The sequence below is a fragment of the Piliocolobus tephrosceles genome, chromosome 5 (genome assembly GCF_002776525.5).
Source record: "Piliocolobus tephrosceles isolate RC106 chromosome 5, ASM277652v3, whole genome shotgun sequence".
Classification (NCBI taxonomy): Eukaryota; Metazoa; Chordata; class Mammalia; order Primates; family Cercopithecidae; genus Piliocolobus; species Piliocolobus tephrosceles.
Window position 1 is genome coordinate 151724892 of NC_045438.1, and position 24602 is coordinate 151749493.

General features: G+C 41.4%; 2 protein-coding genes and 1 long non-coding RNA gene across 8 annotated transcripts in view; 2 read left to right on the forward strand and 1 right to left on the reverse strand.

Annotated features, from left to right (window-relative positions):
* Positions 1–6384: 6384 nt before the first annotated feature.
* LOC116418813 lies at positions 6385–8756 on the reverse strand. The gene is made up of 2 exons (XR_004228969.1): positions 8643–8756; positions 6385–7517 (listed from the first exon to the last, which is right to left on the reverse strand). It is a non-coding gene; the product is annotated as an uncharacterized LOC116418813 (long non-coding RNA).
* ATXN1 (ataxin 1) overlaps positions 8346–24602 on the forward strand; it is a 462258-nt gene continuing 446001 nt past the window's right edge. For all 3 annotated transcript variants that reach the window (XM_031935685.1, XM_031935684.1, XM_031935686.1), the window contains exon 1: positions 8346–8556. The gene's annotated coding sequence lies outside the window, so the exon portion shown is untranslated. The remainder of the gene's footprint in view (positions 8557–24602) is intronic.
* Positions 8553–24602, forward strand: part of LOC111541132 (translation initiation factor IF-2-like) — a 99612-nt gene continuing 83562 nt past the window's right edge. For 2 of the 4 annotated variants that reach the window (XM_031935687.1, XM_031935688.1), the window contains exons 1-2: positions 8553–9785; positions 16417–16531. In XM_031935687.1, the coding sequence (XP_031791547.1) occupies positions 8982–9785; positions 16417–16531 (919 nt within the window). In that variant the 5' untranslated portion in view covers positions 8553–8981. Of the gene's footprint in view, positions 9786–10773; positions 13753–16416; positions 16532–24391; positions 24597–24602 lie in introns of those variants that run through there. The other 2 variants (XM_023209810.3, XM_023209811.3) reach the window with 2 other exon arrangements.

The window sequence follows — 24602 nt, forward strand, 5'->3', positions numbered from 1 at the left end:
CAATGTTATTTAAACGACACCTCTTTTACCTCCTTAGGTAGGGAGTAAAGTCTTTAAAAGGCAAGGCTCTTGTTGTCTATTTAACCTGTATTACTCAGACACAGTATTTAAACAATGAAGGGACAAAAATGTTTCTGGTTTTAATAAATGCACAAATAAGCACATGATAACCTGGAAGAACACTAGGGGCTTATATCAGGAGGAGTTAATTATTGGACACATTTGCCAAAGCACAAATATGGAAACCCCACCCTCAGCCAGATCTGGAGAAATCAAAGGGTTGAATGTGGTATAAATTCCTTTGCCCTGATTGCATAAGGAGATCTGCCAACATTTTTCCCTCTGATATATTCCTTTCTGCACAAAGGGTCGAACTGGGTTCTTAAAAACCCGATCATGAACTAAGATATGCAATTCTGAATCACCATTGTGATCTAGGAAAATTAACTCCTCGCTGATCTTCCCAGATAAGCACCCAAGCTTGTTGCCTCCAAGATCTGCATTAGGGTCTGGCTAGTTTCTGTCTTAGAGCAACTCCCCTTTTTTGGCATAAGAATGTACAGGATGCCAGCAAAGTTCACACTGGGTCATCTAAGTCTCTTTAAAGGCATGATGATTCATTGCTGGGGGTTGGGGTGAGAAGGTAGTGAGGGGAAAGGAAGTGCTAAGCCAAGGGGCGGAGCAATGTAATTATGAAATTGACAGCAGGAAAAGCCAGCCCTGGGAGTGAAGGGGTCATGTGTTTTTACTCCTGGTACTCAAGCTACAACTTTTAAACTGGAATAGGTGTGGGGAGTTAGGAAACATATCCTGTAATTTGATTGGCTTTCAGAGGAAACGCATCCAGTGCCTCACATATTTGTAATAACTATGATGTATCAATTTTAACCTGTTTATGGTTGCAATTTTTTGAATTTTTGCAATCAGACCTTGGTGATGACCTTGAGCAGTAGGATATAAATAACTCCCACATGCTTAGCGTTCCGATAATGGAACACTAGGCATGAATGTTAACATCTGACAAAGAAGAAAAGCTCTCTCATGACAGTGCAGTTAGCAGAATAAAAATTTGGCTGTAGTGGTATGAGTGAATAATTTGTCTTCTTCTACTTGATTTACTTGTATTCTAGCTGACAGGGTCTTCTATTCTGTGCATTCGTTTTGTACTCAAAAAGGGATTGTTTGTAATGTACAGTTTAAGTCTGAGTGCTATTATTCTGCTCTGTCAGAAAGCATCTGTGGCAATAGCCGTCGTTTCATGCCTGTGTCTCAGACACAAAGCAAATCAGTATCTTCAGTCACCAGTCTTGAGAGCTTCCCAGGTCTCCCAGCAGTTAAACTTTGGAAAGGCCTGACAGAGAGGGGTTCTGCAAATATCAAACTGCCTGACAACCCTCACTGAAATCCTGACACAGGCCGTTTCCTTGGTGAACTCTACTTATTTATGTCAAAAAGCAAAGTTTGCCAATGCATCTTTCTCTCACTCTCCCTCTTTAGGGGTAAACTTGGTAAATTCCTCATAAAATAATTTTCTTAAACTCTGACCCTCATTCAGAGCAGCTTCTCCTGGCCAATATTGACTCAAGAAAAATAAAGTAACTAAGAGAGCTTATAGCCACATATTTTAATGTCACGAAGTTAGAAAAACAAAGAACATTGCTTCACTCCTTCCATAAAAATTTGATGTTTATTTTTGCAGCCTGTTGTTGCCCATGATCTTATTTTGAAGGCACCCTCAGCTTAACATGTTCAACCCATCAGCTGCCACTACCTTCAGTTCAAACAATGGTGGCTTCTGGCTTTGATTTTAATTTGGAAAATGTATTTCTTTTGAGGAAACAACATGCCAAGTTGTTAATGAAATGCTTTTAATAGATTTCCAAATGCTCCTGGCCAATACCAAACAAAGTTCAACTCATTCATTCTAAGCCTTAAAATGTTGTCTGCTTTCTTTCCACGGAAGAAGAGCTGTGTTCTTTAGATGACTAAGACTATAAATTATGATACTTGCCTTACATTCAATCTTGGTCAGAGCTGCATTGATGAAAATGTATCTAGGCCTTGCTTGCAGAATAAATAATGATAGTTAAAAATAATCTTATTTCTTTTCAGAGCATCCTATGGTACTAAATATATTAGAAATTTTTTTTTTTTTAAACAGATTTCCTTTTGGTGGCCTTGATGTTTTTTATTTAAGCAGCAAATTATATAATTTTCATTACCAATGTCCAAAGCCATCTGTCACTAGAAAGTGTCGGCCCCAAACCATTTAGCCGCAAGCAGCAAAACCAACTGTAACTCTAGGATGCTTGTGCTCGCGCTTTCGAAAACAGAGCATAGGTTTCCCATCAGCCTCCCAAGGTGACAAGGTACCAGACCTCCCCTGAGAAGACTGAGTCACAGATAAGCCTAACAAATTTTGGTTTCACAGGCCTGTAATAGATCTACCAGTGAGATCACGCATTCACTGACAGTCTACTCTCAGTGATCATTATATCAGAGTACGATAAGGTCTATGTTACACAGTGCAAGGGGGGAACATGAAGAAGTGAGAAAAATAAGCTATTTACCACACCACTGCAGGGAGCCATGCTGGGAGTCTAAGGTCTCAAACTGGCTTCTTAGAACCAATTCCTGTGCCTCCTCAGCCCCAATATCTGTATCAGTGTTGTTCATTAGAAATGAAATATATAACCCTTCCACACATGTGATATTAAACTTTATAGTAGCCACATTAAGAAAAGTAAAAAGAGGCTAGGTGAGGTGGTTCACACCTATAATCAGGGAGGCCAAGGCCCAGGAGTTCAATAGCAGACTGGGTAACATGGTGAAACTCCGCCTCTGCAAAAGATACAAAAATTAGCTGGGCGTAGTGGCGCATGCCTGTGGTCCTAGCTACTCAGGGGGCTGAGGTGGGAGGATCACTTGAGCCCAGGCGGTGGAGGTTGCAGTGAGCAGAGACTGCACTACTGCACTGCAAGACAGCCTGGGTGACAGACCTAGACCCTGTCTCAAAAAAAAAAAAAAGTAAAAAGAAACAGGTAAAATGAAGTTTAATAATATGTTTTATTTAACCCAATATACACTATTAAAACCCCAATATTTTCAACATTTAACCAATATAAATATGGAGATATTGCCTGTGTGTATATACAATACATAAAATTAATAATGTAAGAATAATGAATAATATATATTATATGTAAAATATGTATTTTTTTAAACCAAGTTTTTAAAATCTAAGGAATATTTCACACTTACAGCACATGTTAATTTGTACTAATCACACATTTCCAGTGCTCAACAGACATAGTGGATAGTGAAGACCTAAGGTACCTTTTTTTCTTTGTTTTTAATTGTAGACAGAGTCTTATTTCAGAGGTGGGTACCGTGAAATCATAGACTGTTGGCAGATGTTTGAGTAAAATGACTTTAATTTCACTCTTGACTAATGGTAATGTCATTTTCATTCCTAGGAAGCCTGTCTTGTTACAGTTTGGTGTAGGGTCAAGAAAGATGATTCAGAAGTACGTCTTTTAAGAGTCTTGGTGCCACGCACAGAGCCCAGTGACTTTAGTCTGGGTGTGGTGAGCTGACCTCAGAGTCTATTGTGTGAGTGTTTTTCACTTTTGTTTTGAGTTTGTTTTACTTTTCTGGTCTCCCCAGCCTTATTTGTCAGTGCAATCTAAGGAAAGTATATTTGTTTTGCAAGCACACTATGGTTTGCTCAGATTTTTAAATGACATATGTAGGATTACACCCTCTTTATTCTGTCAGTGTTTCCATTAAAAATTCAAACTTTCTGGGATTTATTACACAGCCATAACAAATTGCTCCAGGCAGAAACTTGGCAAACCCTCTTCAGTGTGGGAGAAAAATTCTTTTTAGCATTTTAGAAAAGATAAAAATAAATAAATGTTTACCAACTCAACTCACTCATGTGATTTTGTGATAGGGAAGACATTCAAATAAAATACACATTATATCTTCACATTTGTTTGTCGTACAAATTTGAAATATTAATATTAGCTTATAAGCCAACTTTTGCTCAAGAGTTGTACAATTGTCACCCCCTGCCTCTCAAATTTGTAATGATTCTAGTGTTTGATTCTCATATTTGGAAGTCTGACTGCTATGATTCTGGCAGGTGCTGGATCGATCAACTATGAATCTTTGTGTTTCATCATGGTAAAAATGAACAGTTTTCCAAAGGTAAGATCTGTTCTGCTCTGATCTCCTTGCACACTAAGATGTCTTACTCAATTTTATATTCTCAGGTCTTAGTTATTGTAGATGCAGAATAAATGACTGCTTGTAAATAAATAATAAATATATAAACATATTAACTAAGAATAACTTTGAAAAACCTTTAAAACTATAAAAAATGCTCTGGATCTTTACTTTGTATAATTTCCCTCATTAATGAACACCTCAAAGCATTACTGAAACAATTAAATGACTCAGTGTTATGAAAGCACGACCTGGTTCCATAACTTTTTTGATACTTGACTTTTACCAAGTATGTTATCTGCTTCAATGGAGTTTTTGAGGATGCAATATGGGAGAGTAGTGAAAAGTATGAAATACTACATAGGTATAACTGAAACCTAAATACTCACCACTGCAAGTATTAAGGACAAACCCCTAAAATTATTCTGAATGTAAACACAGTGAAAGATGCATGGACCTTAACCAACACGTATGACACCAAATGAAATCAACTTACCTGATGCAGGGTCCAGTGAACTGACTCTGTTTTTAGATAAACAGGAGCTACTCTTAGGGTTGCCTGATTCTGTGTTGTGTTATCTTTGTTTTTGAGCAAAGCTAAAGCATCTTTTTCACTTCTGAGGTTCACTTTCTTTTAAGAATTCAAGCCTAAAACTCTAAACAACTTTGTTTTATTCAACTTTCAATCTGTTCAATTACATAGTTGTTATGACCTGGTAAGCCTATTTGTGTTTGCTTCGTTGATTTGCTTCATTTTGAACTACGTAATGGGCTACTTCCAATAAAAACATATACTACAATTTAAAATCTGTCATGATTTGGAGAGACCTGTGCTTTGGTTTTATTAAGAACTCTTGTGCTCCCTCTGCTGCCATGAAGAAAATGTTCATGTTCAAGACCCCAGTACATTCCTCAGCAGAGCATTCTCTTTTGGCAATAATGATGCAGATGTGTGCACTTAAAATGCAGTAGTATTTATCCAAAGCATATAACGTAACAATTTTTCATTGAAAAGCACAAATTAATAAAGGGCTGTATTTACTAAAAAGGAGCAAAAAAGAAAGAAATAGAGGAATTAACTTCTGCACCTGTGCCTGCATGTATTTAGGTTGATCCCTGTGGTATAGACCAGTGTTCTTCACATGGTAATGTGTTTAGAAATCCCCTGGGGCCTGGTTCAAAGGCAGATTCTGATTTGGTATGTCTGGGGTAGAACCCTTGACTCTGAATGTCTAAAAAGCTCCCAAGTGCTGCTGCGGCTACTTTGAAGACTACACTTTAAGAAGTAAGGCTGTAATATGTCATTATATAATATATACTTGCTGGCCCATTTAAAACCTTCAAGGATAGATACCACCAAAACAGTAAAATAGATATGTGATTGCAATTAGTTTTCATGGTATTTAAGCAATCTATGACACAGGATACGAGTCAAGCTCATCAGGCCTTATTTATTGATTTCCTGTAATTTCAAAGGTTGACTTATGCTTTTACAAATATAACATCAGCCTTATGAGTAGGACTGTAGTACTATATATTTGCCTACTAGCTTCTTGGAAGCTCTGCCCTTTTTCATTGAGTTTTTATTTGCACGAGAAAGTCTTGTTTCTAAAGAATCAGTGCCTGTTATTTGCGATTGTACATTTAATATTTTGCCATCTTTCACAAAATATTTCAGTACTAAAGGTAATGAGACTGTTTCATGAGTATGGTGTTTATGTTGGATCTTGCAGGAAGAAATAGTTACAGATTTTGGTGGCAGTTTATGGCTTTAATCTTAATGGCTAAGAAAGTAAATGACACATTTCTTATTAGTTGTTTTTACCATTTGGGTAATATACATATTTAGCTTCCTTGAGAGAACATTTAAATTAATTGACTAACTCTAATCTGAATTATGTGTTTTAAGGTTGCTAAAATCACATAAATTAACTGCTTGTGCCAACGTAATAATTACAATATTAGCTTTTTTTAACTGAAAATTATCTAAATGTAAGATGTCTAAAAATAGAGTGGAGGTGGATTGGACAGTTTGCAGATTATGAGTTGGAATAAAAACATCGCAGTTAAGCCAAAAACATGGCAACCAATATTTTCTGTTATAAAAATATTTGAGATGAATTTAGTTTTTATGAAAGCTGTCTGAAACTGAAATGAATAGCAGAAGCTTTCTGTTTATTCACAGTCCAGTAATAATAATACCTGCAGCACAAAGCATACGTCTTTTCTATACAAAGCCAACAAGCCACTGCTCCTTTCTGAAGTCGTCTTTGCCAAGTAGGGTGTTGGGGGCGGGGGTGAGGTTAGGGGCAAGGGAACATTTTACCCGATTATGCTCTTACGTACTAACCTTCACCTTGGCCAAGCTTGTCAACGAAAACAAAATCAGTCAGAGCCTTTTCAGGAAACCGATGTTAACTGTCCACTAGAGGCTGTAATGAGACCAACAATGTCACTTTAGACCAACCCGAGGTTTAAACCGTAACAATAATCGATTTTTAAATGGAAACAAAAGTTGTAGAAATGAGTAAGAGTGAACAGTAGTAGTTACATTTAAATAGCCACGTATATGTGCACGGTATTTCAAAAACGCGAGAAAAAATATTTCCGGGGCTCTGCACCTTCCTCGCTCGGATGTTTATTTTTATTTATGAAGCACGTAGACTCTTGCAGGCCAGAGTTGTGTAAAAACTGACACATTTTTTTTGGGTCATCCTGTGCCCTGCCTCAGTTGGTGACTAACCGTTAGATCTTAAGTAAACTCAGCCAAAAGGTCTCTCAAATACAGCTTACAGTCAAGAGCGTTGTCTTTCAGAAAAAAACTTACGCGAAGGGATCATGTTTCCAGACACTTAGTTCTAAGCACCTGCAGAAGGTCAAATGTCTCCCGACACCTACTGGCCTTCCAGAATCATCTGCAACAAGAACGCCACATTGAGCACCCTTAGTCTGGAGGCGCCTCTTAATCCTCCAGGTGCCACACCTGTTGGCAAGGTGCACCCATCCGCAGAAGATTCCTTCGCGTGGAGGTCACACCTGGCGGCGGGACAGGCGGAGGGACCGGGTGGTGGGATTCAGGGACCGCACTAAAACCCTGAGTCCAGATTTAAGTTCCTCGTCGATTGTCGAGAACTGCCATTTGATGCTCCGGTTGCTTTCTCTGTCTCCTACACTGGTTACCTCATTTCCGATTAAATTAATGATCCCAAATTAGCTGCGAGAGGAGTGCGCGGGTCTCCTTTCCAGGCTAGAGCGGAGTAGTTCCATATCAAAGCCGATTTCCGGACCTGCGGAGAGAGACGGCAGGGTCCGGCGGTCGCCAGGGTTCGCAGGCAGGAAAGGTGAGGGTGCCTGTGCAGCCAAGGGGCCCCTTGAAACTTTCCGGAGTTGCATGCAGAGGCAATCCCCGCGGCCCCCAGGCCTGGGTTCCGGAACGCCGAAGCGACGCCGGTTTGCGGGTTAACGTGCCGCTGATGATCAGAGTGAGCCCTTTTAGACGCTGTTCCGAGCGCCGGGGACCAAGGGCACGTAGAGATTAGGATTGACTGACCTCCCCTCCCCCCTGGGGTGTTTCATCGGCTCCCAGCTGAAGCCTGACACCCCCTGAGGGAGTCCCCCAGGTTGCCTGAGTAGCGCCCCGTTGTCGCTCAGTCCCCTCCAACTAGGTGCAGGGACCCAGGGAGGCGCGCGAGGACCGACCCGTCACCGCTCAAATTACCTCATCGCCCAGCTCCCCGCCCCCATCCCAAACCTGGAAGGAACCTTGCCCTCCGGTCCGCGTCTCCCCTCCCCCGCACCCCATCCCGAGCCACTCTTTGGGAAAGGTGTCCGCCTTCCCGGGCGGCGCGCAGCGAAGGGTTAAGGGCGCGGGCCGGCCGCCGCGCGGTGCGCTCGCCGTGCTCTGTGCGGCTCGCCGGGCCGCCCGCCAGAGGGTGCCCCCCACCCCCATGAAGTCGGATCCTTGAGCTGCGGCGGCGGCAGCCAACTGCTCCATATTTGGCTTCTATTACACATTTACATACTGGAGCGAGCGAGCGAGCGAGCGCGAGAGAGCGCGAGGGAGGGAGGGCGGGCGGGCGGAGGGAGGAGGGAGGGGAGGGGAGCGGGAGGAGGGGGAGGAGGAGGAGGAGGAGGAGGAGAGAGCAGAGTATACCGCAGACATCATTTCTACTACAGTGGCGGAGCCGTACAGGACCTGTTTCACTGCAGGGGGATCCAAAACAAGCCCCGTGGAGCAGCAGCCAGAGCAACAGCAGCCGCAAGACATTGTTTCTCTCCCTCTGCCCCCCCTTCCCCACGCAACCCCAGATCCATTTACACTTTACAGTAAGTGGCTATTTTTTTTCCTCCTCTGATTCTTCCCCCCTCCCCCATCCCCTTCTCCCCTTATTTAGATTAAAATCCCTCCTCACCCGATCTCCCGAGAGGGGCAAAAGCAACAACCAGCAAACAAACCCCAAACCCCAATCGGCTGCACGGAAAACAGCTGGAAGAGGAGCGAAGGAAATCGACGCGTCGTGTTCTGTGTGTGTGCGTGTGTGTGTGTGTGTACATACAACCGTCCCCGGCTCCAGGCTCCCGGGCCGACACCCCCACTCTGGGCGCAGGGGCGGCCGGCGAGGGGGCTGTCAGGGGCTGGGTGGGCGCCCGCCAGGCTAGGGGGCGCGCCCGGGCGGGGGGCGCGGGCGGGGAGAGCGGCGGAGGGGCCCCGCTCCCCCCGGCTGCTGGTCCGGTCGCGAGTGCGGAGAGCTATGTCCTCCTCCCTCCGGGTGGCGCAGGGGGGAGGTGGCGGCGGCCGGGGTGGGGGGGTGGTCCCTTTCCCGGCCGCCCTCTTCCCATTCCTCCTCCCCGGAGAGGGCGGTGAGAGAGAGAGGGTCTCGGGGAGGGCTGGACTTCCCCGCGGGTGGTCGCCCGGCCTCGGCGCCCCGGGGCGGGGGTCTCCTCTCGGAGGGCCGGTGTCGCCGGGTGTGCGGCTGCGGGCGGGGAAAGGACTGCTCCTGCAGCCTGGCCGGGACTTTGCGCGCGGCCGGGTGCCAGGCGGGGGGCGCGGAGGGGTGGCCGCGGGGGTAGCGGGTATGCGGGTGCCTGGAGAGCGGCTGGCTGGAGAGCGGCTGGAGTGGCGGCGGCCCTGGCCGCCGCCGCCACCGCCGCCCTGCTGGTGCGGCCGCTTCCTGATCATGTGCAGCGGCAGCCGCCGCCCGGAGCCGGGAGCCCGCGAGCGCCCCAGTCCGGGCCGGCGCCCCCGCCAGCACCCGCGGCAGGAGCCGAGAAGCCGCGGCAGGGGCTGCCCTGAGCCGGGAGTGAACGGCTGCGCGGCTGCTGGGAGGGTGAATGAAGCCAGGAGGAGGGGAAGGAGGAGGAGGCGGCGGCGGCGGCGGAGGAGGCGCTGCGGGATTGGGATGCGCCCTGGAGCCCCACTGCTCGTTCACTCTGGGCCGGGCCGGAGACTCTGCCACTCCCGGGGCCGCCGCCGCCGCCTCCTACGTGGTTCCAGTGCTGCGCGCAGGCCGGTCCCGCAGGGGGCAGGGAAGGGGGCCGGACGGGCGGAGCGAGAGGTGAGGCGGTGTCGGAGCGCGGCGTGAGTGTGAGTGAGTGAGTGTGTGTGTATTTGTGTGTGTGTGTGCGCGCGCGCCGGGCGGGGGGCGAGGGCAGTCGAGACGCGGAGGTGGCCCTTCCTTGGCTACTTGGCTGACTCTGCAGCGCCCCGACCCCTCTTCAGCCCCCCGCCTTCAGGCTGCCTTCTTAAACTCCGTGGCTTGTGCTTTCATTTTATTTCAGACCACGTAGGGGGCTGACTGGAAGGGATGAAACAATTCAGGTTTTCTAGGGAGATTGAGCAAGAACCTTAGTGGGGGGTGGAAGTAGGGTGGTGATCGAGACTCTGCCAGAAAACAAAACAAAACAAAAAAAATCAGTTTCTAAGGATGTCGGGGGTTAGGTTCGAGCCCGTGGCTGCTCTGTTTTGTTTTGCTTTCTTGGTATATAATCCTACAGATAAAAGGGTAATATAAATATTTGAGAAGATTGAGAAATTGTTGAAGAGTAGTAAGGGCAGGAAAAAAAAAAAAAAAAAAAAAAAAAGCCAGTCGGAAGAAGCTGGTTATATAATGCGCGATGTGGCTAACAAGAAAGGCAAGCTATTTTTATTTTGTTTACCGTATGCTGTGCAGTAGGGACTCCTCCAAACTGGTTCTGTCCCCGAAGAGATTCTTAGCTTCCCTGTGAGATCCACAGGATACAATTAGCTAAATTAGAAGACCCTATTACACCCACAGAATAAAAACTAATGCCTTACAGTGGCTTTCTCCCTGCACATCCTGTCGTGCATGCACGGGAATGTGTGTATGCAAATAAGTTCTTCTTTGGCAATCTAGTAGTCACATCTCAATGACATTTGTGTTTTATAATGCAGGCTGTTTTTAATATTTAAACATCATCGTTATATATTGCACACAGCAGTGGGTAGTTACTTGGTTATTTTTAGGCACAGCTAGTTACTTTTTCAACAGTGTTAGCTAAGACATTTCTGTTTGGGTTTTTTAGGAGGCTGCAGTTCCTAGAAGCCCCCCTCAAGCCCACCCTTCGGTTTATTTGGTGGGTAAAGGTAGTTTGATACTCGAGCTTTTTTTGGAATGAAGCTTATGCCTGAGGAAACCACCAGAGAGAAGAGAAAATCCTGCACAGGAACTCTTGGAAAGGGATTGCACCATAACGGCTAGCACTGTGCCATTTAATCTCCTCTGATTGCCCTCTCACTGTGCATGCATCAGTCAATGTTTTAGCAGCTCCGCAAATAAATGGACTTGAATGCCATCTTCTACATAAAGCAGAGGTTGAAGGGCTCCCCTGAACCCCCTGGCTGCCTGTCAGTGGTGTAGGTTTTCGGTGCACTTACTCCAGCCCTGATCGCTCATGTAATTAGATCAGGCTGCCATGGCAACAGACAGTGTTCCTCGTCCATTCAGGTGGGTTTGTCTTGTGCCTGAACTACTCCAAGTGTTTTATGCACAGCATTTATGCTGCCCAAGCCAGACGAGAGACTCCACTATTTCAATTGCATCTTCTTTCAGTCATTTGGATGGGAGACACTGAATGAGGCTTCTAGTTACTCAACTTTTGTAAAGGAGACCAACAAGCTGTTCTTCCTAGGTGCAGTATGTAAATGCATCTCCCCAGACAGTGAAAGGAGCCTGACAATCCTGCTGGTGTTTATTGTGAACAGATCAACAAGTATTTGGTACTTGTTAGAAACCTTTCAGAGCTTACTAAAGCAACATTTCTTTTGCAGTCTGGTGCCTTTGGCCTTGCAGGCACTTAACCCTTTCAAGTGTGAAGAGCGTTCATCCTTTGGAACCTACATTGCCCATAGCGATGGCTGGATTTCTAAAGGGTTTACTCAGGGGAATAACTTATTCGGAAAATATATTCCCATTGTCACATTTTAAAACTTGACAGCCATCATAACAAAAACTGGTACTGACAGTAGGCAGACATTCTGAATGTATTCATTCTTAATTTGGATCTATTGGCTGTGATTTGAATGATCTTTGATAGTAAGTTAAAAGGATTTTTTTTTTCCTTAGCTAAGTGAGAAATGATAGAGGCCTATAGCTAGAGGACTGATAATGAATGCATGGTGCTTTTGCACAATAAACATATACTTTATTTTAGGATGTAATTTAGTGAGCAGTTAGCAGTATTCTCGTCTTTGCATTAGGGCACCACTGATGAAGCTGCCTAAGCAAAGAGAAATAATATTATGGTAAAAAGGAAAAAAGGAAAAGTTGCTTTAGTTGCTGAAGCTCTGTGCTGCTCAGGGAATCCAACTAAGTGGGGTGGGGGAGTATTTTAATAACCCTGGTATTTGAAAGAAAAGATAATTGAGAATATGTCTTGATTTAGTTGTGACTGCCAGTCAGTTTACAATTTTATGGCCAACATAGCTAAACTGGTAAATCTTTTTCCCCCAGGGCTAAGATTGAGAGAGCTACTCAACTCTATTCACAGGGGGTTTATGAGTTTTTACCGTTTTGTGAGTTTGTGTGGTTGGTAAATTCATTGTGGCCTGGTCAGATGAAGCATTGCTGTAGTTAAAATGAGCTATTATTTCTTCTAGCTGCTTTTACAAGGTGGTAAATAGATGGGAAGCAAGGATGTCAATATTACACAATGCCTTGGAGGTCCTGAATTCTATTTTGCAACAGATCGAAAAATGCTTTACTTGCAGTAAAGTGTGAACATATATTTTTCAGTGCACAAATAAATTCATGTGAAAATAAGTATAAAAAATGTACTTGGTGGGAACCGCCAAAGGCAATATTTTTCTTTGTGGATTAGGTTTTAAGAGGGTTTGGTAAACAGAAGTGATGCTTTGTCAAAAATGTTGCAACTAGACTTCAGGACTTCTGCATTGTCTTTTACACTTAGAGGAAGATTAAACAAAAACTCTTTAGCCATAAGATTACATGTCAAATGCCTGTAAGTTTCAACATACCTAAGTCAGTTGCCTAGGAGTGAGTCCATTATAGAGTCCAAGGACTCACATTTCTTTTGAATAATGTTGTGCCTTTATTGTTTTTCATTCTGAAATGTCAAGTGGATTTTACTTTTTTGCACATACCTTGAGTGACAGTTTCTGATGACTAACACTGTAACATTCATTTTGTTTCCTATTAAAAGTTAAGCAATAAACATATTTTACTAAAATTCTGAAACTCATGTAAGTAGGTAAATGTGGGAGTGAATGTTAATTCTTTAAACTGTGATTATCTAAAATAACACGTAGATTAGCATCTGAAGAGCTTAAATACTTGCATTGGTAAAGTGACATAGTGCAGTAAGACAGGCTATTATTTTTAAGGGAGAGACAGATTATTTGAGTTTCCTTGCTCTGTATTTTCAGAGCAATTCAATAGTTTGAATGATTAGTTTCTGTGAGAGATTTAGATCTGTGACGCTTAATTGATTCAAATAACAGATTTAGTTCCGGTCATACTTCCAAGGTTATCAGAAGCAGGCCCTCCTCCTTATTTTGTTAAAAGCACTGACAGCAAAAAATTGTAGAAATGGTAATAGAAATAATAATTTCTGTTTTAGGACCTTACATGTAGCACTTCTTTTTCTAAGATAGGAATTTTTAGTCATCAATTATGTTCACATTTTATTTTCATGTAATTTAGTTTAATAAAATAAATTTACTCATTCAAAAAATTTTTAAGAAGTGATATACAGTGTCAGTTTTACAGAGTTTTTTAAATGTTGGCTGAAAGAGCTATAATTTGAGATTTTAAAAAATATATAAATGCTTAAAATTACAGAAGTAATAAAAAGAATGGTTTTAGACAAATCTTTACTTGTGGAAACAGTTTTTTATTTTTCTCTTTTATAGTTATATTTATGGATATTTGTCTTTATCAGTGTAGTAATATATTTTATAATGCTCATAATTTGAACTTTCAGGCTAATGTACTATAAATATTTGTATTATGCATTACTACTATCCCAAATGTACCAAAACACGTTTAGAAGAAACAATTATGGACAAAAAAGCAACAAGCATTATACTTTGTTTGACATATTTCACGTTAGCAGAAATGTTTCATTGATTTTTCTGTAACTTTGAATGCATCCCATTTGTGGAGTAATGAAAATGTAATGATAATTGCCACAATGTAAGCAAAAATTGTATCCTACCTGAAAATTACTTTTCAGAAAATTCATGGTAGTGTACTCAGAATTTGAGACTTCATAAGGCAGAGGTTTCCTCGATTGTGGTGTTTTGATTTGGGCTAAGAGGAACTCTTTTTTTTTTTTTTGTCCATTTAGATGCCCTTTAACATGACAAGTTTTGAATGAGTTAGGTAACAAGCTTTTCGTGACAGTTATTGTAGCTGCTAACCTATAGCATCTATCCTTCTAACGTTCAAAGAAAGTATATTTTTCTGTCACTGTGTATGACAAACTTTATTTTCTTGTGCCCTTAATTTTGGCCCCCTCTCCCACATTATCTCCTGGTATTTACTGACTATTACATCAGTTTTGTTTAGGCCATCTTTCTTGTTAATCTTCCACTATTAATAGTATTGTATTATGTTGCTCTGCTGGATTTTAAGAATATTGAGTATTCCATTTTTGGCATATATCATTGTATAAAATGTCCTATAGGTTATTTTCTTGTATATTAATTTTGTAAGTTTTTGCAGTAAATACATGCTGCCTTGCTCGTATTCTTGCCTTCTTCCCTCTGATGGAATACAAGTTATGTAAACTCTATTATCCTAACTAGTGCAGCAACACAAATACTTTTGAAATAAGAAAGCATACTCATGCAAGAGTAAATTAATCTTTTACGGCATTTACATCATGTTTGACCCTCCTCTGCACTTCAGCAAACTAGGAGGAGGTTGTAATTTGGACTCTATAAAACCTTATCTGCCAGGTGATATGTAAACAGGATTGTGTGCATACAAATTGTCATACAGGCAAACACTCTCCCAACTGGTGAGCTCATAAAAAACACTGTCTGCAAATTTATGGTACCTGCACCTCGTTTGAGAATCAAGTATTTTGATGTTTAATTTGAGATGAAATCAGGATCCTCCCTCCCTGCCCCCTCACCCTTAAAGAAGTACTAAGAGTAAATAGAATTTTGTAAACTTCTACTTAACTTGGCCATTATTTATATTTGTAACTCAACAGGCTTCTTGGTGGAGGGACTGTGCCTTCTAAAGATTTGAAAGACATTATAGTGTATAACAGCTTACCTTCCTTCTCTGTACACACAGATCACATGTAGGGAAACCAAGGACTGCAAGAATTAACTTCTTTTGCATATCAGTCCCAGGCAGGCAATCGATGCTTAAATAAATGCTTGGTGAATGGATTAGTTAGAAGTAAGAATATTTTGGCTGCTGTTCATTACTTTGAAAAGTGCTGGAAAGAAGTGGAAGTTATTTTCCTTTCCAGCTGGGCTGTGCTCTTAAAAATAGTGAGTGTGTATGGATGAAAATAATCATGGCTACCGAGATGTGTTGCCATGTACCCAAGGATAATTGGCTCACTTACCTGTTTACGGATTATTCACATTGGAGATCATATTCATAGCTCCAGAATAGTTTCTTTCTGACATCCAATATAAACCTGGGCCTCCTTCTTCCTACTGTTACCTGGCGTGAGCTTAGGAAACCCAAACTAATTTTAAAATCAGCCTAAGCAAATGTGCAGATCAGCTCCAGTAATCAAAGACTGAAAATCAGTCCAGCATTTACTAGTTTGGGGATTATTTTATAGTGACCCTGCTACAGATTTAAAAAAAATTTTTTTTCTGTTTAATGTGGATAATTGGGAATCACCAGTATTTAAGAATATAATTTTAATGAATAGGGCGAAAAAATACGTTAGCAGATCAAGTCTTCAACTTCTTCCATTTCTATGCATAGGTTTTACCTCACAAAAACTACTACAAGCACCAAGCTCCCTGATGGAAAGGTATATGGAAGATTCATTCATTCATTCTTTCATTCATCCATTCACACATTCACTCTTTCATCATACAATGGATAATTTTTACTTAACCATGTGCAAGGAATTGTGGCAAAATGAAAATGAGATATACATTCAGTATTTAAATAATTTAAAGTTTAGTGGAAAGTTTAGTGAATATATATGCACACTTTGCACTTTTTTCTGCATTTTATCCTTTCTTCTATTCCATTGGACTGGTATGCTAATAGCTGTGCACTTTCATGATTGTCTTTCAAGTTGCATGTTGATAGATAATATATGCCACATTAAAATTAGGCTTTGGCTCAATTACTGTTCAATCCATGCCCATTTTCACCTGATACTCCTTGTAGTTACCAGCATGTGTTTATTAGATGATTGGCTAGAATCACTCGACAAAAGAATGACAGTGGCTGGCTCAAATGGGGAGACCATCCTCTTAATTTGATGGAAGAGATGACCTTTTTGTATGTTGGCCTCCCTCTGAGCCCTGTTGAACAAAACCAGACCTGCCTTTTGAGCTGGCTGGGTTCTGTGTAATTCTCATACAACACAATGCCAAATGTGATGTTCTTAAAATTTGTATTTCGGTGCATAGACACTTAAGGTGGACTTATTTTTTAAAGCAGTTTATTCTGTTTTTCATTTTGGATTTCCTCTCCTGCACTCCCTGGACCATTGCAGGAGCATCGTGCATCAAGTCACCAGGGTGGTCCATTCAAGCTGCAGATTTATTTGTCATCCTTGTACAACAGTCTCCTTCTCCACTGCCACTACAGGGAAGTGCATCACATGTCAGGTGAGAGTTTTGCGATGCTCTCTGTTTTCCATCTGAGGATAAATTCCTGACCTGGAAAATTGCCTCCTAGCCATGCTCCCTTACTTTGTTGGCTGTTGAATATCGTTTTCTTTGCAAACTCTATTTGGGCATAGTGTGGGAAGTTGAGAAATTGCCAAGATTGTTTTTTAAAAGTTGGATTAAAGTATCTATCTATTTGGTTTAATCTATATGGTTCATGAAGAAGTTCATTTGACTTTGTGATGATTGATAATTGCCAATTGGGGCTTGAACCTGATCATTTTAATTGTCACTTTTCCTTAATACAATTAAGAATGCTATGCTACCAGATATCTTAAGTCACAGTTTTTACATTTTAGATTACTGTTGTAGTATAATATATGTGTAGCAAAACAGAGACCTGTTTGTTTAGAGGGAACCAGTATTTGTTGAATCTTGAATTTCTTTGTGTCTGTTTGGCTTTTACAACTTCCTGATTTTCCCACGTACAGTAAATTTTTCTGGCCTGGAGAGTCATGCAGACACAGGGTGTATGCAAGGGTGATGACTCATGGTTCTGTATTGAAGAAAGGGCCAGAGGATATTGCCTCGAATTAAGTCAGGAGAGAAAAAGAGGTTTGCTAGAACTTGGGGCAGTAAGGGCTTGGGAACACAAGGGTTTGGGTATATGTTACCAAGGGAGATTGTGAAATAAAAAACAGGGGATCAATTTCTATTTGCCTTGGAAACGGACCTGCTTGAAACTGTGAAGACAGACTAGATTAGAGGTTCCCAAGCCTGGCTAGGCAACAGAATCACCTGGAGAGCTTAAAAAAATAGAATTTGGGGCTCCACCCTAGCCTTGCTGAATCAGAGTGTTCCCTGTTGGAATCATTGATCTGTCTAGGCACTGATTCTCCACAGGTGTGGGAACCCCTGGGTCAGCCGGTCTTCCAGCAGCTCTTCCTAAGTAAAGGCATAGACTTAGTTGGTGAGAAGCTCATTCTACTTTTAGCAAATCTCCCATTTGAAAATTTGAACTTTCGAAACTCATTTTTCAAGAGGTGGATGGATATTTGCTTTATAAAATGTTCATTTAAACAATGACTGAACACATTTCTTCGAAGAAAGAGCTGCCTCTTTACCTTAAGAGTCAATTTTTAAGTTACATATAAATTCTCTGGCGTCTTAGGTAAGAGCATGGAGCTCCGTAATCAACCCATCTGGACTTAAGATCTGGAGCTGCCACTGTGACCTTGAGTAGTCCTATGTCCTTTCAATGCCTCGGTTTATTCATGTATAAGATGGAGGTAATATTAGAACTTTCTTATAGGGCTGCTGTGAGGATGGAGTAAAATAGTAGATATACTGTGGGTAGAATAGTACCTGGTGTGTGATTTGTATCTTTTAACAGATGCTATCAAGTAACTTATCCCTCAACAGGTTGATTGTTATGGTCATGTTTTATGATGGTTGCTCCTGAATCATACATAACTAGGAATATGTAAATATACCTGGACCTTGGTCTTTGGACCCACCCTGTAGACATCTACGGCTCCACAAAGCCAAGGAGCCTTTTATTTGTTTTTGGTTAATTTTAAATTCTGAATTTATCACAACTGTCTGACTGATGGGATGCGTGTGTGGTTTTTTTTTTTTTTTTTTTTAGATTGTTGTAAGATGAACTGATGAATTGCATGCATAAATGGGGTCGTTTGTGGTCTGAGTAAAAATAAACAAAAACCTGAGTGACTGAAGTATTATGCCTCAGAAAAAATAGCCAAAAAAGTCCCAGTGGGTGACAAGGTGGAGGAGGGAGGAGTCATCACAAACACGATATTCTTGTAAAATGTGGAACTGGATTCCTTGTATTTTATTGGCTGTGGAGTAGAGAGGTGTTCTTTAAGTGGAACTGTAACCTAAAGTTCCATGCAAATTACCTCTTAAGATCTACAAGTGTCAGCTGAATGAAAAAGGTAGCGTGGGCCAGGCACAGTGGCTCACGCCACTTTGAGAGGCTGAGGTGGGTGAATCACTTGAGGTCAGGAGTTCGAGACCAGCCTGGCCAACATGGTGAAACCCTGTCTCTACTAAAAATATAAAAATTAGCCGGACATTGTGGCAGGTGCCAGTAATCCCAGCTACTTGGGACGCTGAGGCAGGAGAATCGCTTGAATTCAGGAGGCAGAGGTTGCAGTGAGCCCAGGTCGCGCCCCTGCCACTCCAGCCTGGGCGACAGAGTGAGACTCCATCTCAAAAAAAAAAAGAAAAGAAAAAGGTAGAGTATCTTACTGATACTTTATCTCTTAGGGATGATACACAGTTATGTGCTGGCTGAAAATCCTCACATTTAGGTCTTTGGAGAAATAGTTTAATTGCAGGTGGGTTGAGTACATGTGCATTTTTTTTAACCTGTGGTGTTGAAAGGGAGTCATTTGTGATAACAGAAATATCTCAAGAATTTTATTGTGAAAAAACAGACAGCAAAAAGTCATATCTCTTGGTCAATATGGGCAGCTTGTTGAGAAGAGACCTAGGTTTTTATAGTGTATTAGGAAGTTTAAGTGTCTTAAGAATATTAAAATACTGACAAAGTAGCGCAAAGTCACCTTGAATTTTAAGCAGCTGACATTTTCTATGGTTGCATTTAAAGAAAGCTTACAAGCATTATCTAAACATTTTGCATCAATAATGGCCTCATTACAGTCCTCACGATTGACGGCTCAACGTAGGCAGAAAAATAGTATCATTCACGTTGTACTCTGGTATATTCATTCAGTTTTTTTTCTTAAACCTACATTATAGTTCTTTCTGATTCTAGTTATTTTATAAATATGATACAGCTATAGCAAGTTATGACCTAACTTGTTCACAGTCACTATTTATGTAAAGAAGTGATTCATTCATTTATTCATTGTGAATTTTTTTAAAACTACTGCATGGTGCTGTGGGAATGGAAGTGAATAAGAGCTACCGGAAGGTAGTTATTTTCTTCATGGTCAGGCAGGGGAAAGAAGAAACTCTCTGAAATAATGAATACAAATAGAATGGGGTTCTAACGGTGTTCTAACAGTGTAGGAATTCAGAAGAGTGACACTGTGTAGGAGTGATCAGGAAAGACTTTGAGGAGGAGAGATCACTTAAGTTGAGCTCTGCCGGCTAGATTGCATTTCTGTGGGAAGAGATGGATGGAGCATGAGGAAGGCCATGTGTGTGTCTAGGACATAACAAGCCAGTGCACGGTATGTAACTGACCAGGACATTCTGGCTGAAGCCTAGGTGCTGGTGGACATCTGAGTTTCTGGATTTGAGCAGACAGTAGAGACTGTGGGAATAAAACCACTGAGACATCGAGTCTGAAGATAAATTTGGAGGAGTCCTTGACATAAAAGTGATCTTTGAAATTGGGCCTTGGATTCTTGGGCCTGGCAAAAAGTTTGACACACAGAAGGGGGATGACTGAATTCAGGGATGACGTCAGCTGGTGTAGAATGTGTAGAGAGAAGGTAAGAGGCAGCGGAGAGTAGCTTGAACATTGATGTGGCACGGCCTTCGTCTGCCTTCTTTTCCTGATCTGGGGTGAAGGAGACCGGGTGGCTGGAGGAGTTGGGTGATGTATGCATGGACCATAAGGACTCTTCTGCAGAACCTCAGGCACCTCGGAAACTCAGTGCTGAACTACAGCTCAATGAAATCTTGTCAAAACCTTTCTTCCTTTAAGACCTTTACAAAAATAGGAACTTGAGCTAATTTTAGCTAAATCTAATGTGTGTGTGTATAAAAATGAATGCTACGCTTGAAATTCAGCGTATGCGGTATTTCTTTAAACAAGTGATCCTTCTGTTTTCCTCTAAACAGTTTTATTAAGATTTTCAGTGAAGCCCTGTACATATTAACAAGAATTCCAGCATTTCTTTGATCTTTTCTACTGTTGATTTCTTCATCTCATGTGATATGCGTAAATCACAAAGTGCCATCTACTTGACTCTGTAGCAATTGTTCATTTTTGGCAATTCATTTACTGTACTCTGATAAACCACATTAATGTGGGTGTGTTTGGTAACTTCTGAGGATTCCCTGGAGGCTTTCTGTGGCCTCTTTAAAATGTGAGATGCGTGTGTTTGTGTGCGCGTGTGTATACCGTATATACCTAGTTACTAGACACAGCTCTTTGAACAATTTGGCTTCCCATTTATACTTTATAGAAAATAAAGAGATATAGAAGTGGTGAATCTTGGCTCTGGGGAGAAAGTCTAAGATTGCATGATGTGAAGTGAAAGAGAAGGCTGGAAATGATGTTACGATGTTCTTAGCAGTCTGTTTTAATGTAGTGAGAGAAAATTTGAGGATTAAGTGTTTTGTTTTGTTTTTTTTGGTCCTGAGTTAGTTAGGATGGGCTCCCTGTATAGCCCAAAAGGGCTCAGAATAAAAGCAGTGACTTATTTAACTTTCACCAAAGACAAGAAGGTTAAGACAGGAACAAGAGGGATGGAGCAAACAACTCCAGGGGCAGATCGTTCTGTCTGCAGTTGTTTAATGAGCATCTAATGTATGAGAGGCATTATGCCAATAAGGCCTTCTAGGGAATATGGAGATGATCAATAGTTCACATTTACTATTCTGCATATTAACTTATTGAATCCTCATTACAGTCCTTCGAGGTAGGCATCATTATTTTCTCCACTGCGCAGGCGAAGAAACTGTGGCACAGAGAGGGTGAATAATTTCCCCAAGGTTGCCCAGCTGTTAAGTGATAGAATCATGCTTGGATTCCAGTCTGCACTCTCAGCCCTGTTCCTTAAGCCCTGTCCTTAAGAAGCTTACAGTCGAGTGCATAAGGCAAGGCATGGCTTGGAGTAATATTTAAAGAGTCATGACACAGGTACAACACAGTCTAGGAAGTCAGGATCCACGAAGGGTCCTTCCTTGGAGCCTTCTCTTTTGATGCCTGCCTGTCTGTTCAGTCACATATGAGCTTTCTGATACAGGCTGTCCTATGCAGGCTTTGTGGTGTTTTCTTCCTTTCTTTCACTCTTACTCATATCTCCTTGAGATTCCTATGCACTTTCAATAATTATTCATAGAAGAAAATGATGACAGTGGCAATTTGCTTATCCATTTCAGGGGACTGGGTTAAGTTGGCTCCAAATGCTATTCAGCATCAAGAGTCTCAACAAGATGATGAACTTTTGACTCTTAAAAGAACTTCACTGGGTCATTGCTCAGCTTGCAAGACTTGGCAGATATGAACTGTTTATCTCTTCAGTGTGATAGGTGGTGGTGTGGCACCGAACGCAAGCTCTAAGAATAAAATGTGCAGCGAAAGGAGGTCATGCTTCAGTCAGGGTGGCCATAAGGAAGCTTAGAACTCCCATCCCCTCTGCCCCTGCCTCACCCCGTCTCATTTTCTCTCCTTCATTGGAATAGTGAATGAATCTGAGCTCATTCATGTCAAGATGATAGAGAAGAAAGATCACTTTTCTCTTAGCTGGCTTAGGGAAGGCCAGATTGTCTTTCTTACACTGAGTAAAAAATTACTGAGGACTTTTGTGTGTGTGTTTTTTTTTTTTTTTGGTCTTCAAAGGCAACATCTCTTGCTTTTACAGACCCACGGAAATTGAGAAGAGGATGCAAGATTTACTATTCGTGCCCTAGCCTGGCAGCTTCAGCCTACATCACAGCTGTAATCATATGTGATGCATTTTTATTTACAGATTAGTAGGCTCTGAATCTGACATATGACTAACCGGGAAGCTCCTCCCTATAACAGTTGTATGTCATCTGCTTCAGAGAACTAATTGCTTGGCAATTCCCCTTTGGTAATTCCCTCTTTATTTTCTGATGAGTTACTTAACAGCGATGGGCTTGTTGAGCAGAGCGTGGAGTTTAATGTGTGCTCCAGAAACTCCACTGTAGGCCTGGGGGATATGTTTTTCGAGTTCTGTTTAGCTTTACTGAAGGAACACTGAAACCATTATATGGCCTGTTAATATTTCACTCAATACCAGATTAAACACCGAGCAGCATGCAGTTTTCCAAAAGAAATCAAAACCAGGCTTCTTTTTAAAATGTGCCCCTGTGCATTAGAAAATTATCAAAAAGGAATTTAATATTTATAGAATGCTTAATGCTCTTTTGAAAATATGATTTAAAATGGAGTAGTCTTCCAGGACCCTACAGAGTGAGTACGGTGTGCTGTTGGACTGGTAGTTTGGAGGCTCAGTCTCTGTTGCCTGCCCTGCAACAGGGTGACTTGTGCTACTCACTCTACCTTGCTGGCTCTCAGTTTTCCTGTCTCCAAAACACAAGGAGGTTGAAAGAAATGATCTCTCGGGCCTATTCTATCTCTGACATCGTACAGTTCCATGAATAGATTTTATTGTAATTCTTGCTCCCGGCTCCCCCAAGACCTTTGCATCTGTCAAACATCATTTGCTGTTGTTTGACTTTGTTAGATTTTGTATTTAATTAGAATTTATATTTTAGCTATTATTATGTCATTATTTATAGAGTAAGTCATAAGTGGTGCCTAAAATCATTTATCACCCCATCTATATTAGTTTCATACCTGAATACTTCCTCTGCTCCTTTTTACTGTTCTCGCTACCATGTCCCAAACAACATCCATTTCTGGAGGTGGAATGCAGTATAACTGGAAAGAATCTTTCAGCTGATTGTGGGATTATTTTTTGCAAGAGGCGTGCAGAAGCTCTGCTTTTCTAAGCAGTAGTATTAAGGGCCATATTCTGCTTTTAATTTGCAAGTAGAAATCCTTTTGATGTCATTTGTTTTTACCTGCAGGTGCAGGTTTCAGTCTCTAGGTAATTCCTTTTCTCTTCTGCATCAACTTTGCCAATTAGTGTGTGCAGCATTGCCCTGTCTTTTTGGTTAATTCATAAGCAGTTCATACAAATGCCTCTGGATTCATTGCGATTATTAATAGTTTCTTTAGGCAGCTAGTGCAAATAGAAAAGGTGACATTTGAGAGGGTTTGTTGTTTTAATTTATTTGTTTTGTAGACAGAGAGGAAGGGTGAAAATGAGGACTTTGAAGTCAGGGAGATTGAGGCTTGAATCCTTCTGGCTCTGGCTCCTGGCTTTGTGGTCCAGGTCACAGTTCTTAAATCTGTGATCCTCAATTTCCTCATCTGTTAAATGGGGATGATAATACCACGTAACTCACAGAATCACTGGAAAGATGTAATGTGCACTCACTCTCTAGATATTGCTTTATGGTAGTATCTCAATAACTGATAAAAAACAAAGACACACACACACACACACACACACACACACACACACACACAAGGCATAGCATTTAAGACCTCAATAAAAAAAGCAAGAACAAAGGAAAGTGCTGCATTTGAGGTATATAGTCAGGGTAGGAGGAGCTTCTCAGAGCAGCCAGTCTTAGTAGGCAGAGTTTGAATCTCAAAAGGACCTTTGAAATTTAGGAAGGACTAGGTACCCTCCGCTAACCTGGCAGTGGTGTTTTCTGCAGGTAGCTCTGCTCCACAGAAAAGGGTGTTCACTACACATGACTGATGAAAATACTATGTTTTAAAACATGTATTGCCCAAACCTTACAATAATAAAGGAAAGCCAATAAAAGCAAAAGTTCCCTTTGATTCCACCATTCCAGTCCATAAATCAAGTTCATTTTTATGTGTTGTTTTTCAGTTCTTGACAACGTAACATATATCTTTTTTTCAGTTTTGCGTTTCCCATTTAGCGTAAATATTCTTAGTAACTTCAGCTATACAGTTCTCATTTGCAAGGATCACATAACATTCTATCAGGTTGTTTTATCTTGATTTTTAAGTTTCCTATCATTTTTGTACATTCGAGTTGTTTCTAATTGTTTACTGTTGTAATGCCGCAGTGAATATCTTTGCACACAAGTATTTACCGAGGATACACTCGCATCAGAAGGCTCATTACTAAGTTAGAGGAGCTTGCTCTGAATTGCTTTCTAAAAGGCTGTGCCAATTTGCATTGTTACTAATGATATAAACTCCTTATACGAAGATTAATTCAAGATGGATTAGAGACTTAAATGTTAGACCTAATACCATAAAAACCCTAGAAGAAAA